Here is a 12,464-nt window from a genome sequence, read left to right as displayed (position 1 = left end):
CCGCGCCTAGAGCTGCCGCCCCAGGGAGCCCGCCACGGCCGCGCCCCGGGCACGCTCGGCGGCGCCCAACGATGACCGCTCCCTGGCGGCGCCTCCGGAGTCTGGTTTGGGAATACTGGGCCGGGCTCCTCGTGTGCGCCTTCTGGATCCCAGACTCGCGCGGGATGCCGCACGTCATCCGGATCGGTAAGGACTCCCCGGAGCCGGGGAAGCGGGTCTCCAAGCGCTCGGGCGGGGGCTGGAACTGGAGCCTCAGAACGCGATCCCGAGAGATTTTTTTCTCCAACCCTGCTCAGGGCCGCCGGGGCTGGGTAAATACCAGGGGCTCCTCATGGTGATGAGGACAAAGTTCCAAAGCCAGGGTCACAGGCCTTACTTATTGGGGAGGAGGCTGCCGAGCCGCGGCGGGCGAGGGGCCCTTGGCGCGCTCCTGCGAGGTCAGATCTGCTGGAGTGTGGCAAAGGGCTCCAATTCTAACCCGAGTCGCTCGAGAATTTCGCGGCGACTGCCAGCACGCCTTGGCCGCAGACCGAGTTCTGGGACCCGGCTTCTCCGCGGAGTGGGAGCCCTGGGGAAGGCGCCAACTTCGCTCTTCTCCCCCACTCGCTCCCCGAGGGCCTGTGGTCCCCACTTCGGGCACAGCTCTAGCACTGGCGGTAGGGGCACAGGGTAGGGATTCGCAAGACGAAGGCAGCTGAGGCTCCTCGCCGGGTGGCCGCTCTCAGTCTAGGAGGCCCTTTTCATCCCCGGCGGGGACCAGGGAGGGGCAGCCTCCCCGCTGGTCTCTCCAGCCCGTCTCTCGAGACCCAGGCCCCTCTGTGCCCGGGCAACGAAGGTGGGGGGAAGGGAGCGACCGAGGCGGCCCAGCGCGGCCGGAGAAGGCGGCCGAGGGGCTGCGAGTGTTTTTCAAAGTTAGCCGAAATCCTTCCGCAGCTGGCGGCGGCTGGCGGGTCTGTGTGTGCATTTCTGAGGCTCGGGCTGCTCGAGTCTCTTCTCCTCGGAGACTTACTCTTACTCGGAGCTTTAACTTTGTTGTGGCCGCCCAAGGTACCCAGTGGGCAGTGCAAGTGGCCCTGCATATCCGGCCCAGGGACCGCAGGGCTGGGCCCAGCCGGGCCACGCGGGAGCCTAAGTCGCTGGGGCTCTACGCCTGCTGCCAAGGCCGGAGACTTGGGCTGCCTGGGTTCAGGCACCACCACCAGTGTTCGGCGCAAGGGAGCCAGAAATGTGCCCAGCCAGGGCCACTTTCCTCCTCTGTGGAGCTTCTCCAGGTGCAGAGTCAGGACTGCCACCCCTGTGAACGCAGGAATGAATGTCAAGGCTTGGTTTCCATACTTAAGGCTTTTCTACGAGGTGGTCAGCAACCCCAGCGGGTCTGTCTCCTCCCTGGCTGCCAGACCCTCTTGAACCTGACACCAGAAAAATGGGACCAGAGCAAAGTCCTCAGGTCTATCAAACTGTGCTCCAGGACTCTGGCAGGCAGAGGGAGGCAGGGAAGGCCAGGCACAGGAGGGGACTCTTGGGACAGACCTCGCCCGCGGTCAGGATTAACGCTTTGCATTCCAAGCTGCTCTTGGCCAGCTGGAAATGGCTCCCCAGAACCCAGCGTGGTCACCATTCCAGGGCAGGCTGCTCTTTAATAGTGGATGAGCACGCTCTTTATCCCTTCTCTACTTCCTTCTGTTTTGGGGAGCCCTGCATGGTAGGGTATCCTTGGGAGAGAAAACAGTGACCCTAAAGGTCATCTGTGTCCATCCCACGCTTTGCAGGTTCCTCCCCCTTGATCCTTCCTCCTCAGGGGTGAGATGGGTATGCTCCCAGCCCAGCCTCAGGGATGCAAGTATTTGGAGGCCCAGAGAGACAGGAGCAGATGAAGGAAACCCAACAGAGAGGCACTGCAAAGGGGTAGGATGATGTGTTTCTACCTGCCCGCTCTCATGTGAAATTGGATGAGGCTGGAGGTGCCTCATAGCCTTCAGGGGAAGCCTGGTCCTTCCTTGGGTTCAGCATGGAATAATGTAATTAAAGAATGGCAGAGTCTCCTCTCTTTTAATCTTCTTCGTATTAAGCCCCAGGATTAATTAGCGTGTCGGTCCAGGCCATTTATATCCAGGAGCCCTGCCCCATTTGATTCCCAGCCCAAGGACTGGGGTGCTGTGCTGATGCCAAACGTGACCGCTGGAACTGTGCCAGCCTGGGTGGAGAAAGGGAAGGCTCTGGTACCTCCAGACTTCTCTGGAGTGGCCTGGGGAGCTGAGCTTCATTCTTCTGAGCCTATGTTTGAACCTCAGCTGGAGCCCAGGAAGCTACAGAGGATGTGGCGCAGAGAGAGGAATTGAGAGGAGAGGGAGAGAGAAAGAAAGAATCTCATGCTGAAACCCAAACACACCGGCTTGGCTGGGCCCTATGCCATCTTCTTTTCCCATCCCTCCCACCCCTGGGATCCGAGGAATCTGGCTGGGGCTGCGGAAATCAGAAATTGAGATCCCTGAAACTGGGCTCCGGAGCATGCTGGGTGCTTCTGGTTCTCAAGATTGGTGCCGGGGTTGGCTGAGCTTGGAGCTGAATCCTTCTCTAGCAGCCAGGCATCACTGAGCACTGGCTCAGAGAGGGTTTACCTGCAGGTGCAAGACAGGCTCTCTGGGCTGGGGAGCACTGTACCCGCCCCCTCTCTTTGTGCCTCTTTTGGGGGCTGAAATTTCCTCTTAGACAAGGAGATGGATAGCTCAGCAGTGTGACAGAGTGTTCAAACAATCCATCTTGAATAGATGAATTGCATTGCTCTGTCTTTTTGTAATTGTGTCTATCAGAGGGAGAGGTCAAGGCATTGATTGCTTGGATGGTTTGCAAGTAACAAAGGAGAGTGAGGGAGAGAGAGTAATTGGATTGTAGTCTGCGGGAAAAAATGATCATTGATTATTTCATATGAATATGTGAAAGATCTATTCTGCGTGTGATTATCAAGCGTTGCTCGTTGAAGGTTTGCAAGGCATATTGTTCAGCATTTTATTATTATTATCATCGTTATTATTGTTTGGATGGATCCTGGTCTTAACTTATGGAAAGCAGTTTAGTGCAGGGTTTTTCAGCCAAATGGGCTTCTGTGACTTGTGGGGACATGGATTTCCAGGTTACATGACCCAGAGCTGGGCTTGGAGTCAGGAGGCCTGGCTTTTCTGCTTTATCTGCTGCCAGTTATTGGGACCACTTTCATCAAATCTCACTCTCCTTGCTACCGTCATCCTCAGTTTCTCTATCTGTAAACAATTTGGTTAACCTTCAAGGTTGGTATTGCGTGGATTCAAAGTTGCCATTAGCACAAGCAGGAAGAAACTGTTAGAGTCATTGTAGGTTTCACAGTTAGATTCTCCCTCGGATTACAGACATAATTTAACCCCATACATTGTGAGCCAGTCTGAAATTTGAAAAGAGAACCACACAGTGGTAGCAGCAGCTGGGGAAGCCTGGCCAGCCTTCTGTGTGATGAGGAGCTCTGGTAGATGGTAGTGATCTCCAGCCAGTCAGTAGAGAGGTTCAAAGCCAAATGACTGCAGAGACATAAAGCAGGTGTGTGTGCGTATGGGGGGATGGGGTAGGTGGGAGGGACCAGCTCTAGAGTATCTGAACATCTACAGGCAGAGCAGAACTAGCTGCAAGGTCCTGAGCTTCCTGGTTATACAAGAGCCCAGAGGACAACAGCAGTCCTTCCCCGGGGACTGAGGCCCTCTCCCCCAGAATCCCTAAACTAGCCCCATCTGCCACTCCTCTGTTCGCTTCTTGAGTTTAGGAGCCACTGCGTGTAAAACAATGAGAAATTTCTCAGTGACTGGTGACACGCTGAAACATCTCGCTGCTGCGGAGGAACAGACAGCAGCTGAATGAAGATCAATAGGGTTTTCCCCCCTGGAAGTAAATAGCTTCAGACAAGACCTGGGAGTGGCCCGAGGGGCCCTAGAAAGCATTAACTTAAGGAATTTCTGCCTCCGCTTTTCAGCCCAGCTGCTCCTGTCAGCCAGGCTTTCCTCTTTCTCCACCTGGAGTTTAATTTCTTCTTGATGCCGCCTCGCATTGCGCTAAACTGTCTTTTGATGTCAAGAGGACCTGTGAGATATTTGTGAGAGTGGTTAATGCAGGATAAGCCAGGTACCCCAGCCTGACTAAGCTTTTCCAAGGTCACCTGCACCCCCCTGCAGCTGGGCATGACACTGGGCTGAGTTCCGAAGCCCAGCCCAAGACACTATGTTGAAAGGGCTTAGAGGGACTGCTTTTCATTTCCCTACCCCTCTAGGAATGCAAGCCTGCCTGACTGCTGTAAGGATCCTTTGTGGGGCAGTGAGCCACCTCCCTCATTTCCCACGCTCACACAGGCGCTGTCCCAGACCTAGGAAACAGCTTCCTGCTCTAGGGCATGGAGAGGATGCACAAATGCCCCCGTGTGCATGAGAACTACCTCTTCTTGGGGGAGGGACAAGGAGTAAGCAGGAGAGGCTGCAGGCTTCATGGTGTGGGAGATCTGTTTGTGCTCAGCAGCTGGGACTGTGCTTCTGATCTACTGAGGCCAAGCCTCTTCAGCCTGTCACAGTTAGCTGCCCCTGCTTCTTCCTCCCATAGCTGCAGACACAGCCCCTCCCTGCCTGCTCAGGGCCCTCCAGGGCTGATACTTTACTGTGCTGGGCAGTGCAGGTGAGTGGGGAGCTCCCCAGGCTGTGCCTGGCCATGGGGACGACTGATGCTCCAGGAGCAGGTGCTCCTCTGGGGCCAGCACCCTTCAGGCCCTGGCTTGCCCTCCTGAGACTGGTGTGGTGGGCTGGAGCTCCAGGTGGACAGATGTGCTAAGGGCCTGCTGTGGAAATGGAGCAGATGCAGATGGAGTTGGCACCCTGGCCTTGGACTTGTTTCCTGGAGTTGCTTTTCTCCCACGTGCTGATTCCTCAGCAGCAGCACCAGAGGGCAGTGTGCCTGTGCTGAGACGGTCATCTTCCTGGGGCCCCACCAGGGTCTGGAGCAAAATCAAAATAATAAAACAATACCATGGCTCCAATGTACTGACCACTTATAAGCTGCCACATTTAGTGCTGTGTTTTTCAGTGACCAGTAGTGTGCACGAATAGTAAATGCTCAATAAATGTAACTGTTCCATTTTTCTCATCATCTTTCTGAATCTTCATCACCCTGTGGGCATTCTCACCATTTTGCAGATGAAAAAACTAAGCTTGGTGAACCAACTTGTTCAAGATCACAGGCCTATAATTGGCAGAGGTGGGATAAGAACTATGGTCAGCCTGATCCACATCTGGTGCATTTAACTGAGTCTGTAGTCTGAAGGCAGAAAGCAATGATGTGTAAAAGAGCTGAGTGCAGCGTCCCCACTGCTCAGTCAGGGTTGCTGCACCAGGTCTCAATGGGCTGGGCTGGGGAGATGGACTTGGCCCACTGGGGAAATGGCTGGATGGACTCTGCTATGTTTAACCTCATCAGTGCTGATTTACAGCAACAGGCTGGCCTTGCTGAAGAGCCAGGAGGGGGGCAGATTTGCTATCTCCCAGGGAAAGATATGGATGGTGCTCTTCGGTCATACACACTTAGATTTGCTACTCTTCACCTGAGGCTGAGTTTTTTACTCTGCCAAGACTTTAATCCAAGTCCTAAATAAAGTCTGGATTCTCCCTTGGTAGGGTCAGTCATGCACAGAACTCCCTCTCTTTGGGGTCTCCAGTCTACATGTCTCCCTGAGATCCGAAGGCTCTCCTTAAAGACATCGTGTCTATGTCTGTGTCTTCCCCCCAACATTCATCTCATCAGCTGTGGCCTGGCAAGGAAAGGTGGTTGGTACATGAGCTTCCTTTGTTCTTCCTTCGCTCCTTCCTTCTGCCCTTTTGCTACCCCAATGCCATGCCCTCTGCTCCTCAGCATCCCTTCCAGGCTGGTAGGTTTCGTGGCCACTCTTTTTTTAAGCAAGAATCATATCATGGCATTCCAACTGGAGGATGCCTGGTTTGGAATTGAGGCTGGTGGACAACATGCAAGGGTAAAGCATTGCTGACACTGGGCCCTGGATCCCTGCTACTGTCCTGCAGGCACTGTTAGTGAGTGTAGGGACCTGGGTTCAGCAATCTTGTCCAATTCACCTTTCTCCACTTTACCTCGACAAGAGCCAAGGCAGTCCAGCTTAGTCTCCTTTGTACCCTGTGTTCCTACTCCAGGGATATGAGGGGATACTGGGACTTTAGGGGCTACCAGAGATGGGGCTGTTCTGTAAGAATGGGACCATTGCTTAGAGGCAGGACAGTGGTGACATATTTGGGACTGACATGGTTATAGGGTCGTAGGGTCATGTTATTTACCAGGACCATCATTTCCCAATTTGAGGCCAGCAAGAGCCTGGACTAGGGTGAAGCAGCCAGAATTGAAAGAGGTTTTTGAATGGTGACCCTGCACTTGCATGACTTTCTATGAGAGGGAGCACTTCCTTATATCCTGGCTCTGCTCCAGGCTCTTGTGCTTCTGTGCCCCCAGGGAGCGCATCCTAACTGGAGTGATTTGGAGAGATGAGATTGGACTGAGGGCCAGAGGAGCAACAGGTCCTTGTGATTTTGCTTTTCCTTTCCCTTTTGCCACGTTTTATAGCAGCCATGCCACAGGCGCCCCTTCCATCCCCTGCCCCCCTGCTCCTTTCCCTGCCAGGGTTTTATTTCTCCAGTCCACACTGCCTCCTGCTCCAAGCCTGGCATTTCTTTCTCCTTGCAGCTGTTTCTCAAGTACTTCTCACTTCCTTTGACCTTTATACCTTGTTTGCTAGCATTATTGACCTTGGCTGTGGTTGGGCGTGGGACATATCTGAGCTTCCTCCAGTGAATATTTGGCAGGATGTTGAAGGCCTTCATGTTTTCACCGAAGAATCAGTGTGTGTCTCACGTGTTGTGTGTGAGTTCACTTGGGGAATTTTTTTGACACCTCAAAATAACGAATGGTGTGTCTCGGGGCTGGTGAGATCTGCATTTTTGTACCTGCTTCACAACCTTGGGCCAGTCACTTCCCCTCTGGGCCTCTATTTCCTCATCTGTGAGATAGAAATATTGATATGCAGTTGAATCATGTTCTGCTGCTTTTGACCTACAAAAAATTCATATGGTTGAGCCTTATAGGATTGGCTTCATAGGAGTATTGTGAGGATTAAAGGAGATAAACTACATAAAGCTCTTTTCACAGTGCCTAATGTGTAATAAATGTTGCGGGAAAAGGGAAGGCTCTGAAGGGTAGAGGCCATGTCTCTGTCATCACAGTCTGAGCCGTCCTCTTCTTATGCCCCACTACTTTGGGCTCACCCTCGTGTCCAGTGCTCCATGCAGTTAGGTATGTGGCATTTGCTCATTGCCCACATGCTCATTTGCACAGATGTGGAATGGGTGGGTCCAACATCTATGCCAATTCCAAGTACAAGAGAGTGTTCCTTTCTAGGATGTTCCTAGACCATTACTTATCAAGCCCTGGGGCTCTGGTTCTTCCTTGTATTCTGGTAGCATTTTAATTGAGATACATTTTGCTCTATTCAGAAAACAGAAGACCCTGGTGATGCTCCTGAGGAGTTGATCTGGTCAGTCCTGATCAGCCCTTCCTGGAAAGGGAGTCTGATCTTGTTTCCCGGACAAGCCAGTGGAGACAGAGAGGGTCTGTGGCTGGAAACTTGGTTACAGGGGATAAACACTGCTGGCTCTCCTGGGAGACACTGGGTAATGAGACCCCAGGCAAGAGCTGGGGAGGAGGGAGTCCTCATAGTTATCATACCGATGGGAGTTAATGAGATGGTATGTGATGGGGAGAGTGGCAGGCTTTGACTCCAAATCCTTTGGTGTCATGCTGAATGGTGGGTAAGGATGGCAGGGGGAAAAGGAGCCAGAAGGAGCTAAGATTCTGGTTTGTGTCGAGAGAGTTCCAATCCATAGGAGACAATTAAGTCTTGTGCTATTAAAGGGACTGATGCAGACAGGCTGCCAATAGAAGGGGTTTTATGGAGTTCTCAGAACAACTGCAAGGATGAGCTCTTTAAATATGGGAGCAAGAGAGACTTCTGCAAAACCTCCTTGCATTTGCTTTGCAGAGCTGATATATGCTATTCCAAAAAGCTGCCCAATTGGGCAGAAACATTGGAGCTAGGAGCCAAGGACTTCCCAGGGCTCCAGGCATCACGTTTCCTGTCTAGGATGAAGAATCATAGAAGCCAAGCTGAAAAGAACCCCACTAGTCATTTTAGGCCTCTGGTTCTCAAACATTAGTATGCATCAAATGACCTGGAACACTCATTCAAACGCAGATTGCTGAGCCCTGTCCCCAGAGATTATGTGTCAGTGAGTCTGGGGTGCTTCAGTGGGTCTGGGAAGAGGCCTAAGAATTTGCACTTTTAGCAGGCTCCCAGATAAAATAGATGCTTCTGGTCTGGGAACCACTCTTTTGGGAACTACCATCCCAGTTCAGTAGAGGACCTCTCTATGTATAGGAGGAGGTCCACTCTAGCTGAATACCATCTGCAACCAGAAGTTTACCACTCTGCCCATTCTTTATAACAAACATCTTGGTCCATTCCAATCTTGGCTGCACATTTTCCTCCTGAAAATTGAAATGTGTCTCTCTGCAATTCCAAGAAGACACTGACTTAGGCATCATGAACACAGGTTCTAAAATCCGTCTGTCTAGGTTTAAACTCCCGTTCCTTCCCCCAGTGGCTGTGTGAATTTGGGTAAGTCACTTAATTTCTCTAAACCTAGACTCCTCACCTGAAAAATGGAGATAATAATAGATTTCACCTCGTGAGATTATTGTGAGAATTAACTTGCCTGGCACAAAGGAAGCCTTTGGTGCATTTTAGCAATCTAATATTTTGGATAAGCTCATAAGTTCTGGAATCTAATAGCCTGACTTTGAAGACTGTCCTTATGGATTCCCATCTCTCTAATCTTGGGCAGGCTAATGTCTCAAAAAAATAATAATGATAATGCTAGTACTTGCCTCGTGGTGATGTATGGATTCAATGAGTTAATATAGAGTGCTTAGAATATGATCGTGGTAGGCTTTCAATAAATGCTAGCCATTAGTCTTCCTATTATGATTACTCTGCCCCTGAATTGAATATGCTGTCTGTCCTACTCTGCACATCTGAAGAAACAGACATTTCTTCCTATTAAAGAGACCCAAATCCACTATCAGGATGTTGAGAGCTGACCACACCATTGTTTATTTATTAAAACTAGTAAGATCATCACCTCCTCATATCTCAGCTTTGGTGTCTAGTTATACAACCTAGGATCATTTTAGGCTTCTTAATAGCCTTCTGTACTAATTAGTAGTGAGATGATGGTCTTGTGAGATCATGAGGTCTTTTCCAACACCATTGCTGCTGATCTTAACTTCCCTCCTCCACCCATTGGTAGTTGATTTTTGAGCCTTTAGTAGTGAGATGATGGTCTTGTGAGATCATGAGGTCTTTTCCAACACCATTGCTGCTGATCTTAACTTCCCTCCTCCACCCATTGGTAGTTGATTTTTGAGCCTTAAATGTATCACCTGTCATTTACCCCCCGTAAATTCTATCACATGAAGAACACTTTTTTCTCCCTCTATTGCCTCCCTCCTAGTAAAGAGACTGAGTGGTTATTTGCCTCCAGTGTGGTTGGAGTTGAGAATCATTGTTCTGAATCATGCAGCCTTGTGGGCTCCCTGTTCTCTTGTCTAGCATGTTACATGCTATGTGAGTCTGCAATAAATATCTTCTTTCATTTCAGCTAATCTATTGAACTCATTGGACAGGAAGTAACCAATGTCAGTCTCTTGAATTTACCAAGGGTATTAGGTCTACTACCCTATGCCTTAACTAGCTTTGGAATACCACAGCCTCCCTCATGATCTGTGTGGTCACATTATGGACTGAAGCACTGTTTCTCTTTGCCTCACACTGTACCCTGCACCTCACACTGTACCCTGCACTGTACCCTGTACCCTCTACCCTGCCTAGAAGGCACTATGACTTCACTCATACTCTGGGATTCTGTTCTGCTTGTCTTTCAGGCTGGCTTCTATACATATTCAGGTCTCAGAGAACATGTTTTTTTTCCTTCCTCCAGGAAGCCTTTTTGACCTCCACTCCTTTCTGAGTCCCCCCACCTCCCCAGCCTCCGTACTTCTCTTGTCATAGTACTCACTATATTGTTACTCTTAGTTATCTTAGTGATAAGCACTGTGGAAGCTTGGACCCCAGCTGCCTTATTCACCCCAGTGCATCGCACAGCATGGCTCATTGTAGGTGAACAGTAAATATTTGTTGAATTAATGAGTAATATATTGATGAAAACAGTCATTTGAATGTACTTCCACTAAATACCTTTTCATTTAGCTGAACCTTCTCTCCATTTTTTCCATGAAGACTTCATGTAAGACTGTTATGTTTTTCATGAAGTCAAGGAATGCTTATGGTATTCTTCTGAGGTACCAATTTGGCTACTTTTATGTCAAGATCTTTTCCACCTATCTGTTGAGTAGAGCTGAAGAATCTGGGGGAGGAAGCTCTTCTTTCCCAACCGTCAGATTGGACTTGACATCCATTGTCTGGTTCGTATCATGGTGATGATTTTTCTCTTGAGAGAGACATAGCTGTCTACTTCAAGAAAACCTCATCATCTTCCTGCTTTTCTGACCTCACCCCTCTCTCATTCCCACTTGCCCCTCAGCATCTCCACTTCTCCCTGTGGGAGCTGAATGAAGGAAGAAAACTCTGGGTCTGGTCCTTCAGAGGCTGGTCACTCAGGACATCTGTTAGACAAAACTGTTGATGTACGGTGGGCACTTCCACCAGTCAGAGACCAGGTCTTCCCTTTCTTGTTTTCACCATGCAGTCCTACTACGATGTGTAGACAACAGGTCTATGTGACAGCTTTTGTGTAAAGCAGAAGTCTTGACAGTCATCCTGGAGATTCAGGCTGTATAGACTTTTATCAGGAGCCATTTAACCTTAGGGATGCATGCTTTACCCACATGGGCTCTGAGGAGTGTGAGTGTGAGCATGTGTATGTGTTTATGCCCTTATGGGAGATGTGCGAGTGGAGGTTTGCTTCTCTACCACAGGCTTTCCAAGTTGGCGCTCAGCAGCTGTTCTTTATTCCACACCTTACCAGTGACTCCCCTGTGGATCAGTAGAGAAACTGTTAACTTCAGTGACGGTCCCAGCTCCTGCCTATCTGGGCCCCTCTGCTGACTTTATCAATGTAGGTGAGCACAAGGGTGAGACAGGTTTACAGTGTGCTTCCCCTCCTGAGTACAACAGGACTGGACTCTGCCTTGAATCTAGGCCCTCTCTTTCTTCTTGCTTCTCTCCCTGGGGAAACAGATGACATATTATGAGCAGAAAGAACCCGTTGCCTACCTGGCCATTTTTCCTATCCAGTTTAATAGAGGTGACAGCCGTCTATTTTGCTTGTCTCATAACATCGAATCAGTAAATAAAATATGGGTGAACTTTCAGGTTTAGCTGAATTATGGCTAGTCCATGGGGACTGAGGGCAGGGGGAGACTGGAGCAGTGAAATTCAATCCCTGGCTTCTTGTAAGGGAAGGAGATACTTCTGTCTCCCTCCTGAGTCCAGGACATCTGTCAGTGCTGGAGACCATCATGTTTCATGGTCTCTGAGCCCGTGGAATAACCAAAATACTAGTATAGGCCCTCAAATGTAGAGACCAAAGAAGTATTACTTCTCTTTATTGTTTTCTGTCACTGATTGGGATACTGAAGACAGAAAAAGGAACATGACTAGTGTCATGTCCTTTGGTGAACTGTGGGAAAAAACAGACGAAAATATTTATATACTGACCCCCAATCTATTAAAACAACCCCACTATCTTCCTGGTACACAAACACCCATGAGTCTGCACCTATGCATGTGTGCTAATTTGAAGCTTTAAATGTGTAGTTTTAAGAGAGCCAAGTAGACTAGACTTTTCCAAGGTAGACAAACACCTATGAGCCATTTTTTTCACATAGAGAGAAAATAAAAATTGGGTCCATACATGTGTTTATAAAAACTCATAGATAATGGGTCACCATGTGTGGTTTCCTGAGAAGCAGAGAGATTAAGGGTCACTCTTAACCTCTGCGTTCAGCACCACGGAGAGCAGCCGGCTGCGAGGGTAGTGTGTGGCACCATCTGCACACCGACTCCGCTTCCTAGAAGGGGTAATGTGATTATTGCAAGGTTTTGCTAAACAGGCATTTCTTTCAAAGCTAATTCCTCTAGGGCTTTGGCATTCACAAATTGGACTGCAGTTTTTAGGAGGCACACAGTAGGCTAAAAGGAAGTGTTACTTCTGGTTGTTCAAATGGAGTAATATACGGTAAAGGAAGATGAAGTTAATGGATCGAATATTCTCCCGTTTTTTCCCTCCTTATAAATTGTTCTTAAATCTTTGGTGCCTTGTATGGCT

General features: G+C 49.6%; 1 protein-coding gene across 2 annotated transcripts in view; it reads left to right on the top strand.

Annotated features, from left to right (window-relative positions):
* Positions 1 to 45: 45 nt before the first annotated feature.
* Grik3 (glutamate receptor, ionotropic, kainate 3) overlaps positions 46 to 12,464 on the top strand; it is a 214,542-nt gene continuing 202,123 nt past the window's right edge. Inside the window, exon 1 of one of the 2 annotated variants that reach the window (XM_005395204.2) lies at positions 46 to 186. In XM_005395204.2, the coding sequence (XP_005395261.1) occupies positions 72 to 186 (115 nt within the window). In that variant the 5' untranslated portion in view covers positions 46 to 71. The remainder of the gene's footprint in view (positions 187 to 12,464) is intronic. The other variant, XR_001236122.1, reaches the window with a different exon arrangement.

Source organism: Chinchilla lanigera, unplaced genomic scaffold (assembly GCF_000276665.1).
Source record: "Chinchilla lanigera isolate Chin_1 unplaced genomic scaffold, ChiLan1.0 scaffold00051, whole genome shotgun sequence".
In the NCBI taxonomy this organism is placed as follows: domain Eukaryota; kingdom Metazoa; phylum Chordata; class Mammalia; order Rodentia; family Chinchillidae; genus Chinchilla; species Chinchilla lanigera.
Note: the sequence above shows the minus strand (reverse complement) of the source record. Positions and strands in the feature narration are given on the sequence as shown.